The sequence below is a fragment of the Sorex fumeus genome, unplaced genomic scaffold (genome assembly GCF_029834395.1).
Source record: "Sorex fumeus unplaced genomic scaffold, SorFum_2.1 ptg000007l, whole genome shotgun sequence".
NCBI lineage: Eukaryota > Metazoa > Chordata > Mammalia > Eulipotyphla > Soricidae > Sorex > Sorex fumeus.
Genome location: NW_026606064.1, coordinates 22,057,569 through 22,075,815, shown reverse-complemented (window position 1 = coordinate 22,075,815; position 18,247 = coordinate 22,057,569). Strand labels below are relative to the sequence as shown.

At 45.1% G+C, this 18,247-nt stretch overlaps 1 protein-coding gene across 1 annotated transcript in view; it reads left to right on the top strand.

Annotated features, from left to right (window-relative positions):
• KIAA1549L (KIAA1549 like) overlaps positions 1-18,247 on the top strand; it is a 310,071-nt gene that overhangs the window by 189,275 nt on the left and 102,549 nt on the right. The window contains exons 5-9 of the mRNA XM_056135481.1: positions 585-804; positions 2,988-3,121; positions 7,813-7,975; positions 11,067-11,126; positions 17,757-17,908. Coding sequence (XP_055991456.1) covers positions 585-804; positions 2,988-3,121; positions 7,813-7,975; positions 11,067-11,126; positions 17,757-17,908 — 729 coding nt within the window. The remainder of the gene's footprint in view (positions 1-584; positions 805-2,987; positions 3,122-7,812; positions 7,976-11,066; positions 11,127-17,756; positions 17,909-18,247) is intronic.

Here is an 18,247-nt window from a genome sequence, read left to right as displayed (position 1 = left end):
AGCCCCGACTCCATGAGAGCCTGGAGATTAGGGTCACAAAACCCGCATACCTGAGTTTTCCAACAGATTCATTCCTGGATGAGGCTCGTCCTGAGCCTATGGAATCTGGCCGTGAGCATAGCTGTGATTGGAGTGTAAGGTTCAATATTTCTTCTGAGAGGAAGTTTTACCAATCTGACCCCAGTCCTGAAGGTGTCCCCGATTATCTACCTTTTAATGTTCATAAATGATAGAAGTATGATAAAACTGATTCCCTAGAGTTCCATTCCCTACAAATCTTCTGTTCACCTTCTTGGGTGATAGTAGGCACTGTGAAGTTGATGCTCACTGAAGCCCTCAGGAAATCTTATATCCCTTGCCCCAATTTGGCTCTATTTCAGGTTTTATATAAATTATATTTTCTATTCTGCTAGATTGAGGCTTGCCTGTCTATGTCTGTACTATAAGGTTGTTGTCATATTGACTGAGTGGGAAGTTCCTGTTTCTCAGCCATGAAAAAGAGCATGTGGTCCTCTGAAACTCTAAGAGGAACTCAAAGTACAGCAGAAAAGAGTACTAAATTCTATGGTCTATTTGTTTTGTAGGTGGATATTCTGGAACATTCTCATAATGTCACGGTTGGTTATTATGCTACCAAAGGAAGACTCGTGTACTTACCTGCTGTAGTGATGGAAATGTTGAGTATTTATGGAATCAGCAATGTCACTGCAGATCTGAAGCAACATACACCTAATTTGCAGTCTGTGGCAGTACTTGCTTCCCCATGGAATGCCCAGCCTGCTGGCTACTTCCAGTTAAAGACAGGCAAGTCATTCAGAAGGCATGGATTCACAGTCTAGTGAGGAGGGTACCAAAAGGATCAAATTTGAAAATTCCATCATCAATTGCTCTCGTCTAACATCTCTGTGTACCTTCCTGAAAGTGTTCTGCTAATCAAATGTCCAGCTTCCCTCCATAACTACACTTTCCCTTGAATGTGTTAGAAATACTCCATAAAAATCTTCCTTCCTAATTAACATAGTATTCATGAGCACCAAGTACTATACTATGAATTTTTTTCTCTGTGATCAGTGGACACTGTATGAATTGAGTCTATGTGAAATATTTGCTTTGCATCCACATGTTCCAGATACTGCTGGAAAAAAAAAAGAATTTCAAAGCTTAGGTCTTGGAAAGTTTCTTTCATTCAAGCTCCCTGGTGCTTCTGTTCTTGTGGTCTGAAAACCACAAGAGCGGAGAAATTATTGAATTCAAAGACTCAATCAACTTAGTAATGTAGGTCAATTGATTGTTTTTATTTCCCCTCCAAAGAAATAAGAAGACACAAGCTATCTTAGGTTGCTTTTTGTCATCGTTGGAATAGATGTCTGAATGTTTCATTCAAATAAAATCACAGTCCTTTTTGTTGGAAGAATATTCTGGCTCCAACATGCTTTTAATTCTTTTATGTTTTAAACTAGAATTCGTCAACTTTTTCACATCTGTGGACTATCATCTGTCTTGTGTATCAGACTATAAACCAGCAATTATAACTATGGTCATAAACCAGTGTTTTTCAACATTTCTTTACCTGAGTATTGCACCCATACATGGACTGGTGATTGAAAACCAATGTTTTTAAGCATTTTTATTTATTTATTTATTTATTTATTTATTTATTTATTTTATTAGTGAAGCACCATGAGATACAGTTGTAGATTTACAAATCTTTGTGCTTGGGTTTCGGTCATACAATGATCAAATACCCATCCCTCCACCAGTGCCCATTTTCCACCACCATGGATAATATCCCCCCCCACCCCCCCCCCCCACCCTGCCTCTGTGGCAGGGCATTCCCTTTTGTTCTCTCTCTCCTTTTGGGTGTTGTGGTCTGCAAAAAAGGCATTGAGTGGCAAACATGTTCAGTCCATAGTCTACTTTCAACATGCATTTCCCCTCCTGGGAGGATCCTCCAAACACCCTTTATTTGGTGCTCCTTTCTCTATCTGAACTGCCCTTTCCCCTAGAATACCCGGCTGGCCTCTAAGCTATGGAGTAATCCTCCTGGTGTTGATCTCAGCTATTCTTGGGTATTAATCTCATATTTTGTTGCTTTATATCCCCCAGATGAATGCAATCTTTCTATGTCTATCCCTCTCTTTCTGGCTCATTTCGCTTAGCATGATACTTTCCATATTGTACCACTTGTATGTAAATTTCATGACTTCATCTTTTCTAAGAGCTACATAGTACTCCATTGTGTAGATGTACCAGAGTTTCTTTAACCAGTCATCTGTTCTTGGGCACTCAGGTTTCTTCCAGTTTCTGGCTATTGTAAAGAGTGCTGCGATGAACAAACAAGTGCAGATGTCACTTCGACTACACATTTTTGCCTCTCTGGGATATATTCCCAGAAGTGGTATTGCTGGGTCAAATGGGAGCTCAATTTCTAATTTTTTGAGAAACGTCCATACTGTTTTCCAAAAGGGCTGAACTAGTCGGCATTCCCACCAACAGTGAAGGAGTGTCCCTTTCTCGCCACATCCACGCCAGCATCGGTTGCTTTTGTTCTTTTGAATGTGGGCCAGTCTCTGAGGTGTGAGATGGTATCTCATTGTGGTTTTGATCTGCATCTCCCTGATGATTAATGATGTGGAGCATTTTCTCATGTGCCTTATAGCCATTCGGATTTCTTCTTTGAGAAAGTTTCTGTTCACTTCATTGCCCCATTTTTTGATGGGGTTGGATGTTTTCTTCTTGTGGAGTTCAACCAGTACTTTGTATATCCTTGATATCAACTCCTTGTCAGATGTGTATTCAGTGAATATCCTTTCCCATTCTGTAGACTGTCTTTGTAAGAGTCACTTTCAAAACTGTAACTAAACCCTGTCTTTAATTTGTGTAAAATCATATAAAACAATGCTGTTTTGTGTCATTACTGCTTATTATTAAATCCAATGGTCAGAGACACAGTTCTGGTGAGTATTGATTTATGATTCTCTTTCTAGTTCTGCAGTTTGTAAGCCAATCTGACAACATACAGTCCTGCAAATTTGCTCAGACAATGGAACACAGGCTGCAGAAGGCCTTCCAGGATGCTGAGAGGAAAGTCCTGAACACCAAGAGCAACTTGACTATTCAGGTGAGGAGGGATTTTACGTGTATTTCCCCAGATGAACAGTCTTCCAGCCTTCCCAGTGCTTTTTATTATGTTAAAAAATTGAACTAGCTGTATTAGATATGTCAAAAGTCTACAGTAAAGTAAATCAATTTGAATGAGCCAATTCATCAAGATTGATCTGTTCTGTGATTTGCATTAAATTATTTTCTAGACTTCCACAAGAACAGTCACCTTAGTTTAAATACACACACTTTTTAATATTAATTTTTTATTTATTGAATCACTGTGAGACAGAGCTTTACAAAGCTGTTCATGATTGGGTTTCAGTCATATAATGTTCCAACACTCATCCCTCCACTAGAGTAATTTCCCAGCACTAATGTCCCTAGTTTCCCTCCCCTCCCCACACCCCCCCAAACCACCTCCATTCTAGCCTGCCTCTATGGCAAGTACCTGTCTTCTCTCTCTCTCTTTATCATTCTCTCATTTTAGGCATTATGGTCTGCAATACAGATGCTGAAAAGTTATCATGAATATCCCTTTACCTACTTTCAACACTCAGTTCTTGTCCAGAGTGATCATTTTCAACTAATGTTGTCATAATGGACCTTCCTCTATCTTAACTATCCTCCACCCACTATATCCTTGTACACACACTATATATTTTTTTAATATTATCCTCCTAGGGCTGGAGCAATAGCGTGCAAGGTAGGGCGTTTGCCTTGAACGCCGCCAGCCTGGCTGACCCAGGTTTGATTCCTCTACCCCTCTAGAAGAGCCTGGCAAGCTACCGAGAGTATCTTGCCCGCACGGCAAAGCCTGGCAAGCTACCCGTGATGTATTCGATATGCCAGACACAGTAACAACAAGTCTCACAATGGAGACATTACCAGGCCCACTCGAGCAAATTGATGAACAACGGGAGGACAGTGCTACAGTGCTACACACTCATTTTATATTTAGGACTTACTATATGTCAAGAGTGTGCTATGTATTAGACTGGTGTTTTGCTACATAACCCTCAAGACATCCTTCTGTAGTATTGTTATCTCCATTTCACAGAACAGGGAACTGAGATTAGTGAACTTCCACACAGATGGTAGTGAGTATGATAAAGAATTGAGCCCAAGACCATAGTTTTATCCACATAACTATACTAGTACTAGTGCTATGTTTCAGAAATGAAGAGGTGTGTGTGTGTGTGTGTGTGTGTGTGTGTGTGTGTGTGTGTGTGTGTGGTGCCAGGGATTCATATCCAGAGCCTCATTCATGCAAGGTATGCACTCTACTACTGAGCTCCATCTCTGGCTATAAATGGGATTCTTTTTTGTTCATTTTAGAGTAATACCTGATGGCGCTTAGGGCTTATTTCTGACTCTAGGTTCAGGGATCACTCCTGGAAATGCTCAGGGGGCCATATGGAGTGCCAGGGATTGAACTAGGGTCGACTTTGCTGTCTGGCCCAATAAATGGTTCTTTTCCCAAGAAACTGCGAGTCCTGTATACTATAATACACCATCCTGGATTTATGGTAGACAAAGTCTTTCTCAGAACATTTTTTCCCCAGTTAAATAAATATCCCACTGTAATCAAAACTTCTTAATGATACCCATCCATCCCTCAAATTTCTCTAACTGTACTAAATAATGTCTTTCTTTTAATTGAATATATATCTTTGAAGTTAAACCCAATGATTTTGAAGTTGACATTTAGCATAAGTCAAGTACAGTGAAGCCAGTAAGAAGTAGAACCCATATTATTTAATTTAAATGAACAGTATTCCTGTTCTGGACTTATCCAAAGCGTATATGGAAGTATCTCATTATGACTTAGTTCATATTAAACTAAGATCTAAAAATGTGCTATAGATGTGAGATTTATGTAAGGAGAATGACTCAGCTCTCTTGAGGGAGATGTTTTTCTCTCTAATTGGATTTGTGATCCCCACAGGTGTGAGAGTCTAGTTAAGAGTTTTGAAGCAGAGCAGACTTTAATTGTATTCACTAAACACAGATTTACTGAGTTCTTCTATTAAGTAGGCATTGAATAGGACACTCAGATGAGCAAGCTGCCTAGGGTCAACAGAAGCCTCTCTTGGGCCAGAGAGATAATTCCAAGAACTAGAGCGCTTGCTTCTCATGCAACTCTACACACCAAAAGTGACCTTCTGAGCATTGCTGGATGTGGCCCCCCAACAAAATGCAAACAGTAACTACAAAATTGCATCTCTTGTGTTGTGAGTCTGGAGATGAAACTATGAAGCCAGTAACAAGCCTCCTTAGAAGAGATTGCAACAGGCAATTTGAAAATTGCATTGAATAAATTTTAGAGGTCCTTGAACATATCAACAGCTCTTGAAAGTAGTATGAATTGATAATGGGCGTATTAATCACTAGATTCATTTTTGCATTGGCTAATGGAAAGCCCAGAGTCTGGACTTAACAGCCCTCTGGGCCCCTTTGTCATACATAGATAATAATATGCTCACCATCCCCTGGGGCTGTCGTTTTTGTTTCCCCAGGACCTGGTTTTGCACGAATACTTCCCTTTTTAGTGTATTTAATAGAATTTGTGGGGCTCCTTGGTGAAATAAGGAAGAACACATAAATATTTATTTAATTGCTTTGCTCAAAGTGCTATTGAAAAAGTGACAGTTTTATCGTTCTTTGTATTTTTACGTGTAGAGCATTAATATCAGGGACTAGATTACATTTTATTCAGTCAGAACTTTTTGGTTGCAAGTGACAGAAAGGCATCCAAAACTTAAGCAAAAAGAAGCAGGGATAGGGCTGGAGAGATAGCACAGTGGGTAGGGTGTTTGCCTTGCACTTTCACGCATCTGACCCTGGTTCGATTCCCAGCATCCCATACCGTCCCCCCTGAGCACTGCCAGGAGTAATTCCTGAGTGCATGAGCCAGGAGTAACCCATGTGTATCACCAGGTGTGACCCAAAAAGTAAAAAAAAAAAAGAAGAAGAAGAAGAAGAAGCAGGGATTGGTTAAAGGTGTCAAGACAAGATTCGGGGCTCATTTACTTCAGCACCATTGGAACCTAGGGCGTACCTGATTTCCTCATAGAGTTCTCCATCTCTTGCCTCCTCTAATTTTCTCCCATTCTTTCAAGCTTCCATCAGTTGAAGCTAGAGTGCAGAGGAACCAATGAGGGGCTCAGAGCAGGGTGATATGAGAAAAGAAGGAGGTTCTGGAGGGGAAGGTACAGGCACCCGAACAACTGGCCAAGACTCTCACTAAACCAAATGTCTTCCTCCTGCCTCTGCTTTTCAGACCTTGCCCACGGCATATTTTTGTCCATACATTGATCCAGAAAACCTCATTTTCTACTTGCTAACAAAACTGATTACCAGGCAATGGGGGTGGTAGGACGAAGAGGTAGACTAGAGGTGACGTGGGGACAATAGTGGAGGGTCACAGGCATTTTGATAGCGGGGTGCAGTAATTTTGTGTATCATAAACATTAACACTGTTATAGCAATGTTACATAAACCATATATTTTTAATTACTTTTTAAAAATAGGGGCCTAAAGAGATAGTACAGTAGGCACGGTTTTTGCCTTGCACGCAGCTGACCTAGGTTCACTCCCCAGCACCCCACGTGGTCCTCCAAGCACTACCAGGAGTGAGTCCCTGAACACAGAGCCAGGAGTAAGCCCTGAGCACCCAGGTTTGCCCCCACCACCGCCCCCAAAATTGAAAGTCAGCCCTGGACACAAGAGTTTGTTAAAAACAAATAAAAAATGTTTCTAATCTCGATGAGAGTATGGATTTAGACAAATGGTAGAAGAAAGTCACACTTCTCATGGTAATATTTACCTAGTTAATGCTGAAAGAATGAGCAATCAGGAGAAGCAACCACTCTTGAAAGAAGCAAATAATGTATGTTTCTGAATTCTTTCATAATAAAGTGCTGTCACCCTTTTCTTCACTGAGTTGAGGGTCAGCCCTATCCTTTCAGCTTTAAAATTCCCTAGCATTAGTCTCAGGCTTTTGCTGTCAGAACAGTTATCCTCCTTAAATTTAACATTTCTGGAGCTGGAACAATAGTACAGTGGGTAAACCATTTGCTTTGCATGAGGCCAACCCGGGTTTGGTCCCTGGCATCCCATATGGTCCCCCAAGCACCACTAGGAGTAATTCCTGAGTACAGAGCCAGGAGTAACCCCTGAGCATCACTGGGTGTGACCCAAAAAGAAAAAAAAATGAACATTTCTGAGATTTATAGTTTTCAGAATGATAAAAGGAACTGGAGACAGTTTAAACTCTAGAAAACACACACACACACACACACACATTCCATAGCACATCACACCACACTTACACACACGTGGTTAAAATGTGCAGCTGGTCAGCTTGCCTGTCTTTGAATCCTGGCTCCATCCCTTATTAGCTCTGTGACCTAGGGCATGTCTCTTGATCATCTGAGACCTCAGTTTCCTCCTCTGTAAAATGGAGACATTTTGAGTGCATGGAAAAGATTAAATGAGATAACATGTCCTTAACACAGTCTGTGTGGCACAAAGCAATCAGAAAATGAATTCTCTTCTTATTCTAGTCTTATCCTTGCTCTTATCTCACCCCCTTTTCATTCCTACCCTCGGCTTCTGCTTAGACTACCCCTCCCACGGTCTCCAAGAAACAGATCCTCATCTTATTTACCATGTTTCCCTTCACTCTTTCCTCCCATGTCGATTCAGATTGTCAGCACATCCAACGCCTCCCAGACAGTCACGCTGGTGTATGTGGTGGGCAATCGGAGCTCGTTCCTCAACGGCACGGTCGCCAGCAGCCTCCTCCGCCAGCTCTCGGCCGAGCTGGTGGGGTTCTACCTCACCTACCCGCCGCTCACCATTGCAGAACGTGAGTATGCACGCAGCCTCTGGGCACGCCACCTTCATCCTTTCCCTGGAGCCTTCCTCCCTTGAGCAAATACTTCTTGTGCCACACCCCCATATTGACTTTTCTATCACAGAACAGCTGAAATGTATGTTAACTGGGGACTGAATTGTTTGTGTGCTCTAAAAAAATATTCCTACATGCCTTCCCCTTGCACCTAGCTCATCTCCTTCCATCTACTCCATCACCCTACATTGCTGGAGTGGGGACGTGGATGTAGCGAGGTGTGCAGCATTAGTCTCATGCTTCAAAGAAGAAAATTGAAGCCTCAAGCGGATTGGTCCTCTGTTGAAACCTGCCTCAAGGGCTGGGGGAGAGGGCAGTTGGGATAGAGAAGGGGCCACTATGACAATGACAGTTGGAAGGGATTGCTCTGGATGGGAGGTGTGTGCTGAAAGTAGGTAAAAGACACCAAACATAATGGCCTCTCAGTATCTGTATTGCAAACCCAATTGTAATGCACAGGAGAGAGAGAGAGAGAGAGAGAGAGAGAGAGAGAGAGAGAGAGAGAGAAGAAGAAGAAGAAGAAGAAAAGTACCTGCCATAGGGGCTGGAGTGATAGCACAGTGGGTAGGCGTTTGCTTTGCACGTGGCCGACCCGGGTTCGATTCCCAGCATCCCATATGGTCCCCTGAGCACCGCCAGGAGTGATTCCTGAGTGCATGAGCCAGGAGTAGCCCCTGTGCATCACTGGGTATGAACCCCCCCCAAAAAAAAAGTGCCTGCCATAGAGGCAGGCTGAGGTGTGGGGTGTGGCAGGAGGGGTATGGGGGATATTGGTTGTGGGAAATGTATACAGGCAGAGGGATGGGTGTTGGAACATTGTATGACTAGAACCCCATCACGAAAGCTTTGTAACTATCTCACAGTGATTCAGTTTTTTTTTTAAAGAGGATTAATGAGAAACCTGCCATTCACATAGCGAGGGGGACCTGGATCCAGGTCTGAACCCAGCTGCCTGGCGAGAGCATCTTTGCCGGTGGTAGTCTGCGTTTTGGCTTCCCCGACGTCTGCATCTGCCATCCTCAAATGCAACCCCACCCTGGCAGTAGTTACCATAATGCAGCTTATATACAGTCAGCTTCATGACTTCCCTTGATGAAGTCCCCATAGGCTGGTGTCCTCATCGGTCTCGATTACTTCCGTTACATAATCATCATTACCATGCATCAGGCAGGGACTGCGGGAAACTGCACAGCCTACATTTTGTACCCTGACTCTTATTTGGTAGCCCAAGGCAAAGTTACAATAGTGCACTTCAAGGTAATCATTGGTACATGTTTCTAAGGTTCCCGGGCACTTAGTTTAATACAGATTTGCCGGCATGTCTCTATTTTTGCTGTTCTTGTTGTTTTGGCTTTTGGGTCACACCTCCAGGTGCTCAGTACTTACTCCTGGCTCTGCTCTCAGGGATCACTCCTGATGGATCTCAGGAACTGGGGGGTGGAACCTGGGTTAACGGCAATGGAGGTGAGCGCCCTGCCTGCTATACCATTGCTCCTGCCTGATATATTTCTATTTCTCTGATTCCTTTTGATGCTGTAAGCAAATGAGATAGGTATAAATGTACTTGTTTAATACACAGTAACTGCACAAATTTTTTGTTGTTGTTTTATTTGGGGGATGGAGCGATAGCACAGCGGGTAGGGCGTTTGCCTTGCATGCAGCCAACATGGCCGACCCGAGTTCGATTCCTCCGTCCCTCTCCGAGAGCCCGGCAAGCTACCCAGAGTATCTCGCCCACATGGCAAAGCCTGGCAAGCTACCCGTGACGTATTCGATATGCCAAACACAGTAACAATTATCACAATGGAGACGTTACTGGGCCCGCTCGAGCAAATCGATGAACAACGGGAGGACAGTGACTGTTTTATTTGGAGGTCATGCCTGGCAGTGCTGTGGGAACTATCCCCAGCTTATGTTCAGAGGTTGTTCCTGGTGGTATTAGGGGCCCAGATGGTGTTGGGAATAAAACCCTGGGGTTCCCGCATACAAAGACTCTGCTCCAGTCCTCTGGGCCATCTCCATAGTCCTGCAAAAAAGTTTTTGTATGTCTGTTCAATGCCAAGCTTTTACAAATTCCTTCTGTAGTAAGGGACAATGACTCTGCATTTTATGGAAAAGACCATGTCATAAAGATGCACACGTCATGTGGCAACATGTGAGGAATTCATTTTCTTTTATCGTCTTGGTATTCTGATGAGTATCAACCACAACAAATAAGATGTATTGAATACTCACTCTGTGCCAGATGCTGTGTCTTTTACACGTGTTAACTCTGATTGATGATCACACCTAATAAAGGCCTGTACTGTTTGTTACAGGCATTCAGCTACTAAACTGAGTTCTTAAAATGGAAAAAACATCCATTCCATAATCATTCCTTAAAAAGTTAGTGATGGGATCAGAGCGATAGTACAGCAGGTCGGGTGTTTCATGCAGCCATCCTGGATTCAATCCCTGGCATCCCATATGGTCCCCTGAGTAATTCCTGAGTGCAGAGCCAGGATTAACCCCTGAGCATCACTGAGTGTGACCCCAAGACAAAAAAAATGTAAAAAGTTAGTGATGGTTGATGTTTTTGTTTTGTTTTGTTTTGTGGCCATACCCAACTGTATTCAGAACTTACTCCTGGCTCGGGGACCCCTTCTGGCAGTCTTGGGGGACCATATGGGATTGAAACTGGATTAGCTGTATGTAAGGCAAATGCCCTATCTACTGTACTGTTGCTCTGGCCCCTGACTGAATGATTTCAAAAGAGAAAACACTATAGTTAAGGCAGGTTCACGTGGTCGATCTTGATATTAAAGATGTTCACCTAAGGCAATTTTAATAAAAATACTGAGTGAACAGAAACCAACAAATCCCAGAAAACAATCATTTCACCTGAAAGTTACTCTTTTACTGCATGATTGCATTACCCAGTAATTTGGGCTTGTATGATCTTGAGTTCCAAGAATGATAAAGCAGGGTTTTGCTGCTTGGTCATTTGTCATATATGTCCTTAACAGCATATGCAACCTGTTTAATTTGGTGTGTTTCTTGTTTGTTTTAGCGCTGGAATATCCCAACCTTGACATATCAGAAACAACCAGAGACTATTGGGTAATTACAGGTAAACTCTTATTTTATTTCCCCCTTTTAGCCCTCTCAGGTCAGTTTGGTTTTGGAAACTGCGTACCACATTCAGTATCTCTATTAGCATCTTCCCTTTGGTCTTGTCAATGAGTCAATGGTTACTCTCCTGGGGATGGAGGAAGTAGAGAGAAGAAAAGAGAAGATGAACACTGGGTACAGAGTATCAGGGAAACAAACACTGCAGAATGGACGCCTTTGAAATCCCACCCTCTTTGCAGAGGGGCTTCCTCTTTGACCAGAATGTTCAGCCTTCTCTGTAGTGGCTGGAGCATCTCCATGAGAACTGTGTCTGTCTGTCTGCACTGCCCCACCAATCCCAGTGGAGGAGGAGGAATCCAGGGCAGGTGGTTTTCTCTCCCTATTGGCACAACCACCGCCCCCCTCCTACACACACACCCCACGCTGAAGTAGCCTGAGCATGTCTTGAGTGTGAAAGGGGGGAGTGGGGGTAGGGGGTGGTCAAAAAGCGTTTGAGAAGCACGTTCTGTTTTGTTCCTTAGACTGAGAACAAGGAGAGAGTTTGGACGAGGAAAACTGATCAGCCAAGCTGTGAAGTGTGTGTGTGTGTGTGTGTGTGTGTGTGTGTGTGTGTGTGTGTGTGTGGTGGGGGAGTGGGGAGTGGAGAGGGGTGGGAAGGGGGTGGACAGGAAGGGGAGGGCAGCATCTGTGAGGACCACGTAGATGGGGGCGGGGCTTCAGACAATAGATTTCAATGGTTTTACACCTAGGACTAGCTCCTGTCTGTCCAGGGTTCTTGGTAACCACTGCTTTAGCCCAACACCTTCAACCTCTTCACCCCTGCTCACAGGCAGTGGGAGAGCAGGACCTTACCTGCAGAAACTGATTCCCTCACTATTTCAGAGACCGGAAGTCTGATCTTCTAGTGTCAGCCTTGTGTTTTTCTTCTAGGCAAGCACCTTAAACCCCCCTCCCCCCCTTCCAGGTACTATCTCTCGGGATCATGTTTTCTTCTAAGATCTCTCTTCTGTGCCTCATTTCCTCTGCTTAGAAGGGTGCATATTAAATTGGATCAGTCCCCTCCCGCCTTCCCCAATAACCTCATTCCTCCACAAGCTTCTCTTTAAAGGCCTTCTCCCCAATGCACCCACTCACTCATTCTGAAGTTAGGACACCCAATTCTGAATTTGGGGTGGAGGTGAGGAGCAGAAGAGGCAGCTGGACCCAGCTCAAGGAGGGATGAAGATCCTGCAAGTCTTGAAGGAAGCCCCCAGCAGGCAGACCCATGCTAGCCGTGCCTCCTCCCCCTGCATCTGCGCCCTCCTTCAGTGTCCCAGACAAGCCCTGGATGTGCTGCTGCCGAAAATACCAACTCAGGAACACATCCCGCTGCGGCATGAAGCGGCTCAAAGTCTCTCTCAAATTGCTGAAAATTGCATTTCCCATCCCTCCCCTCCTCCCCCGACTGCTCCCACCCTGCAGAGCTCTGGCTAGGCAGAGGTGATTTTTACCTGCTCTGAAGTCAAACCGAAGAAATGTGCTTAAAACAAAATCAGAGTTTATGCCCAAGGGGAAGACAATGCTAAGCCAGCAACACCTCTTCAAAAGCCTGCCTGTTATGTAACCTCAACAAAACCATGCCGCCTCCTCCAGGAACACAGCTGCTTAACTTGCAAACCTTCTCCACCTCGACTAGCTTTAGGATTTCTACTAAAAGGCAACACGTCCACGCTTTCCCCCGGCTCTCTGGACAGCCTCCTGTTTCATCCTCTCGACACACCAGTGTCTTGGCCCAGCGTCTGGAGTAATGATACCCTCAACACAGAGCCCCGGGCAAGCTCTTGTTCCAGGATTCTCCCCAGATCCAAGCCCCTATCCACTGCCCAAGTTAGCCTCTTTTGCTATTTCCATGATGCTTGCTGGTAATCACAGTAGGCCAAGCATTCTGTCTCTTTGGGTTGGGATTGTTGCATCTGTTAATGAGTACTTAGGTGGGGGAGGAGGAAAGGTTATGTGTCTCAGGATAATCTTTCTGACTTCCCTTCTGCTCCTAACTGACCTTTATTCCCTCCTTCCCTCCCTCCTCTCTTTCTCCCTCCCTCCCTCCCTCCCTCCCTCCCTCCCTCCCTCCCTCCCTCCCTCCCTCCCTCCTTCTCTCTCTCTCTCTCTCTCTCTCTCTCTCTCTCTCTCTCTCTCTCTCTCTCCCTCCCCCCCTCCTGTCACACCCAGCAGTGCTCAGGGCCTACTCCTGGCTCTGTGCTCAGGTATGATACTGATGGATCTTGGGGGTGGGGGACCATATGGGGTGCCCGGGATCCAACTTGGCTGGCTGCATGCAAGGCAAGCACCGTACTCTCTGTACTATCTAATATCCATTCTCTCAACCACTTTATAAACTGGGTTGTCGACAGCAAGCTGGAACCATCATTTTCAGAGGACAAGAAGGAGATGAGGAAGCGGGAGATGAAGAGGACATCCTTCAACCTCTCCAACCCCCCACAGCTCCTTCAGCTTCCCCCCTTCAACCTCAGTCCTCTCTCAATTAAATACCCTGTTGTTGGCCTGTTGCTGACAGCCTAGAGCATTTGGGGCAACTTCACTTCCTGGAGTTTGTTTTATAAAACAGCTTTCCTGTGCACTTTGATTAGATGTATTTATATGAGGCATACATCTCCTCTCTGTGATGGAAAACTTGTTGTTGGAGTGACCCTTGAAGTCTCCTTTCCAGAGAATCCTGGCGCTCCCCCACTGTCCATTTTTGCAATGGACAGAAATGGGTCTTGCAGGTGACACAGAGATGGACAGACTTAATTTTGCTGTGGGGCAGAGGTGAGAGCTCATCCTAATAGTCTTCATCTGACTTTATTTCACCCACCGGAGTCAGAACAGCCCAGACCCAGCAATTGCAGGCTTTTTCCTGGTGTCAGCTCTGCTGCTCACCAACCTACTGCATCCTCGCACTGCCCGCAGGCTTTCTGTGCATAATACTTTCATTTTTAGGATGGGGAGAAGATAGACTGGGAATATGTCTCAGTGGTAGAGCACTTGCACTTACCTTGCATGTGTAAGGCCCCGGATTCAGTCCTCAGTGCTTTGACAAAAAAGTAACTGCACGGAAGAATGAGGAGCAGTTAGCTGAGTGCTAAGGGTTTTTTTCCCCCCCTGCTTGAAATGTGTAATAAAATAATTGAGCCTGAGCCATGCCTCCTCAAAAGAGGAGTGGAATTGTAACTAAAGAAGAACTAAAAGAGCGGTGATGGAAGGCACTGAATCTTCTGGACAAAGCTCCTTTGAACACAGCTGAGGACATGCCCGCCTCCTCTAAACTGAGTCAGAGGTGCTAAGCCGGGCAGCCAGACCCAGTGGAAGAGTTGAGGGGGCTGATGTCTTCCTGGGCACCCACGCCAGGGTCCAAACTCAGCTGCTGCTCTGTGTTGCTGCAGAGGATATGGATCCACACCCTTTTCCACTCTCTTCCACATGGGGATTGGGAATCAAGAGCCAAGGGCCTGGGGCCATGGCTGTCTGCCTGTGTAAGGCCCTCAGTTCAATCTCTGGCACTGAAAATGAACAAAAAAGCATAAAGAGCCAGATGTCGGCCATACTTCTCAGGCCAGGCGAGGAGTCTTAATCCTTGAACATCTTTCTCTGTGTTTCCACTCTGTTTCTTCTTCTGGTGGGGAAGTGTCTACTAAAGAAGGAGATACATGGGCTGGACCGATAGTACAGCGGGTAGGGAGTTTGCCTTACACTTGGCTGACCCAGGTTCGATTCCCAGCATTCCATATGGTCTCCCTGAGCACTGCCAGGAGTAATTCCTGAGTACAGAGCTAGGAGTAGCCCCTGTGTATCTCCGGGTGCGACCCAAAAAGCGAAAAAAAAAGAAAAGGAGACATGTTTGAATGGTAAAATTAGTAACATCTCTCATGTGTCTGCTAGCACTGTGCTAGAATCATTTTAAAAATAAAGGACGTGGGGCATGGCTATGACTCAAGTGGTAGAGCACATGCCCAGCATATGCAAGTTGGATCTTTGGCACTGCCTGGCCACCCTTGCACTGCTGAGTATAGCCCTAGTGGATGGACCCCCACCATCGCCAGATCTGGGCACCACACAGCTGGGCCTGAGCATCACAAGAAGTGAGCCCTGAGTACAGAGCCAGTAATAAGCCCTGAATGCCACTGGGTGTGTCCCCAAACAAACAGAAGCTTTTCTTCATATGACACATTTAGGAATAGATTCGGATCCTAAGGAACTAGTCAACTTGCCTAAGAACACTCAATAAATAAGGAAGGTCCAGGATCTAAACTCGGGTCTCTGGCCCCAAGTTCCCTCTCTTCTCCTGCTACTTCCTAAGAAGGACACATTTTCTTTGCAAATAGAGGTCAGGACACTTGTGGGAACTGTTTGATGTTGACTGTCCATGTAATTCACAAGAAATTCCTGTGGCCTTGAAAACATCCCGGGACGTTTTGCTTTTTTTCTCGACTTAAAGAACTACTAGAACACGTATAATGGTCATGGTGTAGTGGACCCTCAGCAGCATTAAGTCCTTTCATGGGTTGGTGCAACTGCCACCACTGTCTAAAAAGTTTTATCCCTGGAGTATAATGGTATATGGTATAATAGTTTTATCCCTGGAGTATAATGGTATAATGGTCGTATAATGGTCGTGGTGTAGTTTTATCCCTGGAGTCTTTGACTAGCCCCTTCCTTGGACATCTGCCTTTGACTTATCACTGGGTTTCCCATCAGGTCATCCAGGTTGATGTTGCTTACCTGTCCAGTGTTCCTCTTACTCTCATCCATTAGAGGCCAGCTGAGAATTCTTTCTGCAGTGGTTGGCTCTCGACTTTTACTAAAAGGGGCATCTCTGAACCAGCAAGAACCAGGCTTCCCTTTGTTGGGGACAGGTCAGTTGGGTCAGGAGAGATTCTGGGGGACATTGAGACCTGCCTCAGCTGATGGAGAGCAGAAGTATTTTATCTTCATTTGCAGGAATCCTGCTGACAGATGAGCTGAGTTGCTCACAAGGGCCCTAGAAAGAGCTGCTTTATGCCCTCCAAGGGGATGATTTGGCATTTATGGCTCCAAAGAAGTCGTTTCTGAGATCAGCTGTGGGTTTTTATTTCTCTCGCGATCTGTTTAAACATCATTTTCTGTACCTCACTGTCATTGGTGGCCAGATCTGGCCCCAGATAAAATATGACTATAGCAACACACTGTTCTGTCCAAGCTATTTCTCTATCCTGCTAGATGGGTGGCATTCAGGTCCCTGGCTGGAGGGTGCTTAGGAAAACTATGAAAGGAAGTGTCTTGTATAAAATTCTCAGTTCATGTGAATTTCTGTTTCTTTAAGAACAAAATAATTACTTTTTAATCTTTTTTTATTTGAGTGTGGGATACAATCATCATGTGCTTCCTTCCCAAAGCATCTGGAGGAAGAGATTCAGGAAGTAGATAAAAAAAAGTATTTGCCTCCCCTTGTAAGGGACCACAACAGTTCTAGGACATCTGTCGTGTTCATTACGGCCCCCTTTCTATGTTGGGATGAGAGGGTATAAGGTGCTTTTTTTGCATGTGACCTTCCTGGTTTGATCCTTGAGCACTACCAGGAATGATTCCCTGAGTATGAGCCAGAAGTAAACCCTGAGCACTACCGAGTATGGCCCCTAAACTAGACAAACAGGAAAACGTTCCATGCATTAAAATCCCAGCAGGATGCCTTACCTACTGTTTACACATGCTCCTGGGTCCATAGAGATCATGGGATGATGCTCCAAACCCAGGTCTACACCCGCAGTGCTGTGTGGGAGCAATGTGGTGCCAGGGATCAAACTCACCTTGCACATGCTAAGAACATGCTCTACCACTTGAGCTCTTTCCCTCTCTGCTCCCCCTGCACCCCTCTAATAGGCTTCTAAGAATACAGACCTTCAGAACATGGCCATACTCGGGTTGTTGTTGTTGTTTTAAACTTTTTTTATTGAATCACTGTGAGATAGACCTTTACAAACTGTTCATGATTGGATTTCAGTCATACAGTGTTCCAACACCCATCCTTCCACCAGTATACATTTCTCAGCATCAGGATCCCCAGGTTCCCATCCCCACCCCCCGCCTGCCTCTATGAAAGGTGCTTTAGTTCTAACTGGGTTTGTTTTAATGCAGTTGTATTAAATATGACATGGTGCTTAGAAGTGCAAGCCCAGCCTTGAAGTTACTCAGACTTGGGCTTAAAATCTGACCATTGTTCTTCATTGGGACCTTTGTTAAGTCACTTGATCTTTTCAGTACTTCTAATATGCTGAAGGAATTCCTGACTCCTGGGGCTGTTACGAGGCACTGGGGTAAGATGCCTAGATCCGCTACCAGAAGGTAGGCCTATGGCTGTCAGTGGCTAGTGTAAGACTGGCAGTGATCATGTTTCACAGCCAGCAGGGAGACTGTCTTCTATGTCAGTGGTTGCCAACCCTTTTAGGCCTACTGCTCAGCACCAGTCCAAATACCAATTTGTGGACCTCCAGTTAGCAGCCACCAAGGTAGCACAGTGGTTCCAGCCTCTAAATGCCTGCGAATCAACAGTGGTCCATGGTCCTGTGCTCAAAACTGCTGTTCTAAGAATCTCCTTTGCCTTCTGCATCCACAGTGCTGCAGGGTGTGGACAATTCACTGGTGGGCCTGCACAACCAGAGCTTCGCCCGGGTCATGGAGCAGCGTCTAGCCCAGCTCTTCATGATGTCCCAGCAGCAAGGCCGGAGATTTAAGCGGGCCACCACCTTGGGGAGCTACACTGTGCAGGTGGGTGTGTGCACAGGGATCTTCGAGAAAAGGGACTTACTGCTTGACTAAGCCGGTCATGCTGTCTACAGAGCAGCCTTTATGCTGCAAGCAGAGAAGGCAGCTACCAACACTGTTGGTGGATTTTGGGGGTTGTGTGTCCTAGCCATCAAAAGCATGATGGAGGAGGAGGGCTCAAGACTCCCTCGATGGCCTCACCTCAAGATTAAAAGGAAAGGAGGTTCAGGAACAAGTTCTGTGTATGTGGAAATATCTATTACCCAGAGTTATTAGTACGTGAGAAGAAATTATCAGCCTATTCTGTAGGACCAAGTGCCAGTTCTTGGTGCTTTCATTCCT